Here is a 9,622-nt window from a genome sequence, read left to right as displayed (position 1 = left end):
CAGAGAGACAGAGAGAGAGACAGACGAGACAGAGCAGAGAGAGAGAGAGAGACAGAGAGAGAGAGAGACAGGGAAGACGACAGAGAGAGAAACAAAGAGAGAGCGGACGAGAGAGAGAGAAACAGAAGAGAGAGGTAGAGAAGAGACAGAGAAGAGAAGCGAGGAGAGACGACCAGGGATGGAGAGAGACAAAGAGAGACAGTAGGAATAAAGACGTTATGATGTGTGAGTCCTTGTTTGTCGAATTTGACTTTTTTGCTTCAGCAACTGGAACATGCATTGGTCACACACACCACACCACACACCCACACACACAACACACCACACAACACAACACAACACACACACACACACCTGTGTGTTGAATAAGAATGAAGCAGTTCCTCTGCCGCAGGTGAAAGGCGTCTCCTCACTGACATCTGAATTCAGTGTGCTACACTGTGAGACACCACCTGTCAATCAAACAGTGTGTTGGGTGGGATTTATTCCAGGTCATCATGGATGCAGTGAGTCCTCTAAAACCTGGACGTAGTCTCCGAGACGTCCTGCGCAGACTGTCAAAACCTGGATGTAGCTCCGAGACGTCCGCCGACTGTCTAAACCTGGACGAGTACTCCGAGACGTCCTCGCAGACTGTCTACCCTGGATAGTCTCCGAGACGTCCTCGCAGACTGTCTAAACCTGGACGTAGTCTCCATGACGTCCCCACAGACTGTCTTAAACCTGGACTAGTCTCCGAGACGTCCTCGCAGACTGTTAAACCGGACGTGCTCTGTTGACGTCCCCACAGACTGTCTAAACCTGGACGTGTAGTCTCTTGACGTCCCCGCAGGACGTCTACCTGGACGTAGTCTCTGAGACGTCCCCGCAGACTGTCTAAAACCTGGACGTAGTCTCTGAGACGTCCCCGCAGACTGTCTAAAACCTGGACGTAGTCTCTGATAAATGTGCAGTGAGTCATAAAGTGGAATGTGTGAATGTCAGCTCAGTGTTCATTTCCAAGCTCTCACTGTGACTCTTTAAATCCGCCGTCAAACATTCACAGCTCGTCCCTCGTCCCTCGTCGCTGTAGAAAACTCTTCACATGCGTGAAGGACGGCGTGTTCGTCTTCACTCTGCAGCAGTTTGGGGGATTTGTGTCGCCAGGGGACGACGGTCACGTTGGACAGAACAGCTCCTTCCTGTTTTTAACGACGTGAGCGTGAGACTTTGACATTTAAAGGATCCTTAACGATGCTTTAACTGAAGCGCATACGGACTGAAACTGATCCAACGTCTGCTTTCATCTTCAAAATGTCCAACTGCTCCTTTATTATCACGTAGTCTCTGTGGGGGAGTTAAACCTGCTCAGGTACTGAACCACCAACCAACCCCATGTGCTCCATCTATTCACATCACCATAGCAACCTCATTAGCTACCACTCCCAGCATGCTGTGAGTTCAAGACGGCGCACACATAAAAAGAAAGCTGAATTTCCTCCCTGCGCGCCTGAGACCTTGAGATCCAGCGTCGATGACAGAGCAGAAATGTCAGCTCGGAGGTGTGTGTGTGTGTGTGTGTGTGTGTGCGTGTGTGTGTGTGTGTGTGTGTGTGTGTGTGTGAGCTGCATTCACAAGTGTGCATCTAAGTGAAGAGAGCTGCAGCTCGGTGGAGGAGGTTTGGACGTCTCCATCAGATCTGCTCTCTGCAGCTGGAGGAGGACAAACACAGACTGCAGGTGGATGTTTCACCTCCGTCAGTCCTGAACAGCTGCAACGCATCCACCCGAATATTAAACATGTCTGAGAGCTTCACCAACCACTAAAAGTCAGTCCCACATTTACTCTTGTCCGGCGGCTTCTTGCTCGCTCACTCTCTCCTTTTCTCTTCTTAGCTTCCTCCGTCAGCGTCCTCTTCACTCTCTGCTCCTCTGCCATCATAGCGGCTGCTGAGCCCGGGTACACTGCTAACAAGGATTAGTGTCTGCCGGCTGCAGAGCTCTCAGGTTTGATGTGTCGGCCCGAGATCAGTGATGAGTTTCTGTTTTTGGAACTACAAAGATTACATGAAGTGTAGTTCTTCTGTGTGTGTGTGTGTGTGTGTGTGTGTGTGTGTGTGTGTGTCTTCATCTCTGTGGTCGACATCAACAAGCTCACGTCCAGCTCTCCACTCTGCTCACAGACGATATCCTAATTACAGAGTGTGTAGACGGAGACAGAGAGTGTGATTAAGCTGCACAAGAACCAAAACAACAGAGTGTGTATCACGTCAAAGTGTTGTTAAGTGTGTGTGATCATGTGTGGAGCATCACTTGGCCAGACGTTTTACATCCATGGCTGTGTCTTTGTGTGTTAATGTGTGTGTGTGTGTGTGTGTGTGTGTGTGTGTGTGTGTGTTGATCAGCCATCTTAGTGTGTTAAAGTGTTTTTTAATGAGCTGGAGCTCTCACAGATGGACTGAGTGTGTTAGCGAGCAGCCGAACATCGTATGCTCTCTAATTATGTTCATGTCGCACAGCAGAGGAACGAAAGCAGCTGATGACCATTCATACAGGTGACTAGTACTGGTATCTAACCAGTTCTACCAGTATATAACCAATTCTACTAGTATCTAACCAGTTATACCAGTGTCTAACCAGTTCTACCAGTATCTAACCAGTTCTACCAGTATCTAACCAGTTCTACCAGTGTCTAACCAGTTCTACCAGTATCTAACCAGTTCTACCAGTGTCTAACCAGTTCTACCAGCGTCTAACCAGTTGAGTTTAACCAGTTCTTTGCACATGCACACTGCTGAGACACACGTCACATGTGAGTGCGGTACCATCAGGTTCTGCTGGGTTCCTCCGTGTTCAGATAATCAATACACTCATGATTATTTCATAGTTTTCTTTACTGTCAGTGGAATGTTTCCCTGCTGCTGTAATGAGCACACACACACACACACACACACACACACACACACACACACACACAGTGTGACCTGCCTGATTGCAGCTTTCATTGTAGCTGGTGTGTGAGAACATTTTCTCTGCTGTCTCTTTGCTGACCTTCCCTCATCAGTCTTGATTTAGGCAGCCAATCAAGAGCCCACATAGCCTGTGTCACACACACACACACACACACACACACACACACACACACACACACACACACACAGCAAGAGGCTCACATTGATTGACCTGGTCGATAAAAACACAATATGGAGCTCAGCGGGAATCAATCAACAACAAGGAAGCACACAGCCAGAGGTGTGTGTGTGTGTTTGTGTGTGTGTGTGTGTGTGTGTGTTTGTGTCTGTGTGTGTGTGTGTGTGTGTGTGTGTGTGTGTCTGTGTGAGCTTTAGCTTCAAGCACTTGCTAATGTAGCTAACCACTAATTAACTGCTGCTAACTGAGAGCTTCATGACGAGTGTGAAGAGAACATCGTCAGCATCACTGATGAGACGCCTCGTTTCCCCGAGCAACCGCTGCTTTCCTGATACGACGTTCAGTGTATCACACACACACACACACACACACACTCTCACACACACACACACACACTTTAAGAGTGTCGCTCTCTCTGTGAACACACACAGAACAAAACCATCATGACATGAAGTGAATTTCCACCTCTGAGTGCGTTTAATGCTTTTTCCCTCGGCGCCCATTACGAGCGTCTGGATGATGTGGAGAGCAACTAAAGCCTGCTACACACACACACACACACACACACACTCACACACACACACTCACACACACACACACACAGAAGTGTGTGTCAAAGTTCTGTTCATGCACACTCAAACAGACAAGCTGAGTAAAAGTGTTTGGTGGTGACATCACCTTGTATCAAAGCCTAAAGGCTCTTTTGATTGACAGGCGTGTTAGCCAATGACAGTGAGCCTCTCCTAAAATCTAATTTTTGGGTTTTAATTATCGTTAAAAAAACTCAAACACAAACTCTCAGCCAATCAGCTTGGACACAAACACACTGAACGCCTCCATGGACAGGTCGAGTGAACATGTGATCATCATCATCATCATCATCACCATCATCATCATCATCATCATCATCATCATCAGGTTTAATATGGAGCGTACGATGGGAATATTAGTAACGCTAACAGTGAGTGAGACAAACCTTCAGATAACAGTGAACTAACGTTTCCGGAGGTTTGTCCTTCAGTTGTTACACACCTGGCCTCACCTGCAGGACGATCTCGGAGCCGTTTGATAACGTGACCTCTGACATTAATAAACCTGACTGTCAGCGAACACCTGAACACCTGAACACCTGAACACCTGCCCTGCTGAGGTGTCCTTGGACGACACACGCGATCCATATATCAAGGTGTGTGGACACCAGGTGGTGTGTTTGTCCCGCTGAGGAACACACTGCTCCATGTACGGCCTCAGCTGATCCCAAAGTACACAACTTAAAGCCTCACCGCAGAGACACTTCAGGTTTTAGACAGTCTGCGGGGACGTCACAGAGACTACGTCCAGGTTTTAGACAGTCTGCGGGGACGTCACAGAGACTACGTCCAGGTTTTAGACAGTCTGCGGGGACGTCACAGAGACTACGTCCAGGTTTTAGACAGTCTGCGGGGACGTCACAGAGACTACGTCCAGGTTTTAGACAGTCTGCGGGGACGTCACAGAGACTACGTCCAGGTTTTAGACAGTCTGCGGGGACGTCACAGAGACTACGTCCAGGTTTTAGACAGTCTGCGGGGACGTCACAGAGACTACGTCCAGGTTTTAGACAGTCTGCGGGGACGTCACAGAGACTACGTCCAGGTTTTAGACAGTCTGCGGGGACGTCACAGAGACTACGTCCAGGTTTTAGACAGTCTGCGGGGACGTCACAGAGACTACGTCCAGGTTTTAGACAGTCTGCGGGGACGTCACAGAGACTACGTCCAGGTTTTAGACAGTCTGCGGGGACGTCACAGAGACTACGTCCAGGTTTTAGACAGTCTGCGGGGACGTCACAGAGACTACGTCCAGGTTTTAGACAGTCTGCGGGGACGTCACAGAGACTACGTCCAGGTTTTAGACAGTCTGCGGGGACGTCACAGAGACTACGTCCAGGTTTTAGACAGTCTGCGGGGACGTCACAGAGACTACGTCCAGGTTTTAGACAGTCTGCGGGGACGTCTCGGAGACTACGTCCAGGTTTTATCGTTAGCATTAGCTAACAGGCTTGAAGCCACGCGATGAGAATCAAACGTTGAGGACAAAGACGAAGCGTCTCGTCCACCTTGAGGACTTTGAGGACATCGAGCTCATTAATGTTAATTATTCATCTGTCAGTCTTTGGACAAACTTCCTTCGTGGACCGTGGACATCAGGGTAAGTGATGTAAGGTCAGAGACAGACGGCGCTCGTGTCTTCATCATTTGTATTTGCAGACCTCGTCCTGCACAGTGTCAGCTCTCATCAACAGAAACGAGCCTGTGATGTTTCGCCGCAGCATAATGGCCAGTTTATGTCCGGTGACGCCGCGCTGAGCCGCGGGCTCCCTCGCTGCATTAAATCACCAATTTGCAGCGAAAACGTCATTACGGGAACAGTTCCCTGCCAAACGATGTCATTACAGTAACGACAGCCACTCCAGCGCAGCGCTGCTCAAACATCAGTCATCCATTGTGTCGGAGTCCTTCACGCCTGGCTGCACCACGCCGTCAAGTTAATGCCACAGACGCCATTATGGAGGAAGTGCCTGCTGTCAGTCGTATAATCTCAGCGCCGCCCCTCGCCGCCGCGCTCGCTGCACGTTTGAGTTTCACAATTAAAGCACGAAGACGGAGCGCCGTCAAACGTGGATAATGTTAGTGAGCGTGCAGCTTCCTTCATGGTGTCACGGAGCCGCCATCTCCCCGCAGGCGCCGATAACATCTACAACTTAAATGACACGGTTAATCACCGCACGCTTAGCGCCAGCCGTGAGATGAATGTGCAGACGTGTGAATGAAACGTCCTGCTGCTGCACATCTGCTGCTGGAATCATGGCAGCACGTCGGCCAATCAGCACACAGAGCCAGAGCCACTGTTTGAGAAGACACTGCAGGCTGCATCCTTCCACTGATTAAAGAGGAACATGAGAGGTGGAGGAACATGAGAGGTGGAGGAACATTAGAGGTGGAGGAACATTAGAGGTGGAGGAACATTAGAGGTGGAGGAACATTAGAGGTGGAGGAACATTAGAGGAGGAGGAACATGAGAGGTGGAGGAACATGAGAGGTGGAGGAACATGAGAGGTGGAGGAACATCAGAGGTGGAGGTGATGCTGCAGCAGCTCCATATAAACACACCTGAGCTCCGACTGTTGCTTGAAACACGTTGAGGTTAATATTTCTCGCTGAAACTGAAACATTACAGCCTCGTCACGGATTCACCAAAGGCTGCTGCCATTTAAAGTCCACACAGGTGCAGCAGACCCGAGTCTGCAGATCCACGACCGTACCCGAGTCTGCAGATCCACGACCGTACCAGAGTCTGCAGATCCACCATCGTACCCGAGTCTGCAGATCCACGACCGTACCCGAGTCTGCAGATCCACGACCGTACCCGAGTCTGCAGATCCACCATCGTACCCGAGTCTGCAGATCCACCATCATACCCGAGTCTGCAGATCCACCATTGTACCCGAGTCTGCAGATCTACCATTGTACCCGAGTCTACAGATCCACCATCGTACCCGAGTCTGCAGATCCACCATCATACCCGAGTCTGCAGATCCATGACCGTACCCGAGTCTGCAGATCCACCATTGTACCCGAGTCTGCAGATCCACGACCGTACCCGAGTCTGCAGATCCACCATTGTCGCTGCGATCATCAGCTGTCAGTTCTCCATGTCTGTTGTTGACCTGGTCTTTGTGTTCAGTAAACTCTTGGTGTGTGAACACAAACCGGACTAACAAACATGGTTCACACTGACTTTACATCACAGTCAGCAGCTCAACTCGTTTTGTGGGTGCTGGGTTATTAGAGCTAACCCCGTCCTGATGGATGGATGAAACCTGCTACACGTCAATCTGCGGATACGTTACAGAGTCTCATCAGATCAATGTTAGCAGCGAGTGTTAGCAGGACACTAACAGGTGGGGAAGACTCGCTTCAAGACCAGCTGAACCGAGACCAGAACAAGACTTTGAGGGGTCAAGACCAACTTTCACCAATCCTCTCTGACACTGCTGTGCTTCAGGAGCTCAAAGGTTTTGTTAAAATCCAGAATCGTCTTCGTAAAACCGAGTCACCCAGAAAAAATGCATCATTTCAGAAAGTGGTCTGAAGACCACTGAAGACCACCGAAGACCGTCTGTCTGACGGCGTTTGTGGAGCCAGAGTACGAGCGACCATCACGTCAAATGAAGACAAGAAGAAGGAGACGTACGAGGACATCTGCACAGTGAAGGTAGCTCAGACCATTATTATTATTACTGAACATGTCCATGATGTGGATGTTGACTGAGTATGGAACTCAAAGTGTCCACCTCTACTTTCCAACATCAGTTTGTCCAGCGGCTTCATCTCTTCAGGTTTTTGAACATTTTCATTCTGCTCGTCTGCCCGGGCCTCGGTGACACCGGCTGAATATAATGAACTCCTGTAACAGAATACAAAGCGAGCCGCTGGCTGAGCGCTGAGCGCTGACATCTTCTCTGTGTTTAGAAGCTGCATCCAGCTCCAGCAGGACGGCGTCAAACTGAGTCATGATTGGACAGAAGAGTCTCAGAGACGTCATTCACACGTGGACTAAGGTATTTATGGTGTGTTGACATGAAGCGACCTGGATCTCTCTCTGGTCACCTCCTCGAGTTCACATGAAGAAGCGGACCTCCTGTCTGAGTCCGCCCCCCTCTGGCTGTAATCACAGTGATGCAGCTCACACACTCTTAATGGATTCACCGCATGGCGCTCTGTGAATGACAACACCGTCAGGTGGAGGCCGCGATGCAGCCGTGAATACAGAGCAGGAGCCCAGCCAGGCGGCGCTTTGATCTGCTGGACTGTAATGTGGTGGAGGGTAATGATGTGAAGCCGAGCGCCGGCTACTGTACGGCAACACCAGTCCATCACGAGTCCATCACGAGTCCATCGAGGACAACAAACACATTTCATCCGCTCCAGTCCGAGCTCGTTAGCCGAGGAGTCGAGCCGGGACGAGGAAGTTCCTCTGAGTCACGGAGACTACGTCCAGGTTTTAGACAGTCTGCGGGGACGTCACAGAGACTAAGTCCAGGTTTTACACAGTCTGCGGGGACGTCACAGAGACTACGTCCAGGTTTGTTTAGGTCCAGGTCTCCTAATGTCCAAATGTCCAACTTCACAGCAGAAATAAACATGTTTCCAGCCTGGTACAAAAACAGTTTGGGTCTCTGTAGCGTTCATGACAGCTGTACTGAGGGTGCGTGGAGGCGTCCTGACGATGATGTAATACCTCACCTGTCCTGTGGTGGTGCTGTGCTGAACATCAGAACTTTTCCTTAGAACCAAAGATCAGGAGAGTTTCTTACCGTAGGCGGAGTCGGCTGCAGACTCTTGGTTCCGTGTGGTGGCCAACACGTCAGCTGCACAAAAAAACAGAAAAAGACTTTTATCTCTTTGAACGTGTCCCCGTCTCGTCCGTCCACACTTTGTTGTTTACTGTCTGCATCATCGCTGCAGTTTGACTTCTACAGTTCACAGGATATCTTACCACGGCAGCTGTCTGCGAGAAACACGTGGACGCCCTCGATATCCTGCTCAAAGCCCGCCCTGCAGAGAGGACAGAGGACAGGAGGACAGAGGAGGACAGAGGAGAGACAGAAAAGACACAGAGGACAGAGGAGGACAGAGAAGAGACAGAGAAGAGAGAGAGAAGAGACAGAGAAGACACAGAGGAGGACAGAAGAGACAGAAAGGAGAGAGAGAAGAGACAGAGGACAGAGGAGGACAGAGAAGAGACAGGGAGTCAGGACTTTAAGGAAACAGCAGAATCAAACATTAAAGGACAGCAGCAGACACGGCGCCTCCTCTCCTGTCTGTTGCCGTGGGTTACCGTTGCCGGGGCAGTAGATTGATGATGTGTATCCAGATAACGAGTTGAGACGGCGTTAATTAGATCATGTTGCACAGTTCATCTGCAGCTCATCGTTCACCTTTGTTTGTTTAGATTTGGTCATCCAATGAGGAACAAAGGAAGCTGACACTCATCCAATCAGAGGACAGACAAGTGGCGACCATGAAACACACACACACACACACACACACACACACACACACACGGCTGTTTACCGTCGCCACGGCAATTCCACCTGAGCTTCAAGTCAATTTTAAAGAGCCGCGCAGCATGAAGTGTTTCTGTCTGCCTGCCTGTCTGTCTGTGTGTCTGTGTGTCTGTGTGTCTGTCTGTCTGTCTGTGTGTCTGTCTGTCTGTCTGCCTGTCTGTCTGTCTGTGTGTGTACTACACAAGCCTGATTACTTTGGGAACTTTCAAAGTAATTAACGGGAATTTATGGGAATTAACCAGGCAGGCCCTTTACCAGGGAACTTAAAGTAAAGTTACTGAGTAATGTAGTTACAACAACAGGTGTCCACACCTAGTCTGTGTGAGTCCACACCTAGTCTGTGAGTCCACACCTAGTCTAAGGTCCTCTGTGAGTCTACACC

General features: G+C 49.8%; 1 protein-coding gene across 2 annotated transcripts in view; it reads right to left on the bottom strand.

The window, feature by feature from the left end:
* LOC104934474 (semaphorin-6D) overlaps positions 1–9,622 on the bottom strand; it is a 79,160-nt gene that overhangs the window by 8,171 nt on the left and 61,367 nt on the right. For both annotated transcript variants that reach the window (XM_027286589.1, XM_027286590.1), the window contains 2 exons: positions 8,670–8,728; positions 8,488–8,541 (listed from right to left, as the gene is read on the bottom strand). In XM_027286589.1, the coding sequence (XP_027142390.1) occupies positions 8,488–8,541; positions 8,670–8,728 (113 nt within the window). The remainder of the gene's footprint in view (positions 1–8,487; positions 8,542–8,669; positions 8,729–9,622) is intronic.

The sequence above is a fragment of the Larimichthys crocea genome, chromosome XIII (assembly GCF_000972845.2).
Source record: "Larimichthys crocea isolate SSNF chromosome XIII, L_crocea_2.0, whole genome shotgun sequence".
Lineage (NCBI taxonomy): Eukaryota > Metazoa > Chordata > Actinopteri > Sciaenidae > Larimichthys > Larimichthys crocea.
The sequence above is the reverse complement of the archived record's forward strand: the minus strand, read 5'-3'. Positions and strand labels throughout refer to the sequence as shown.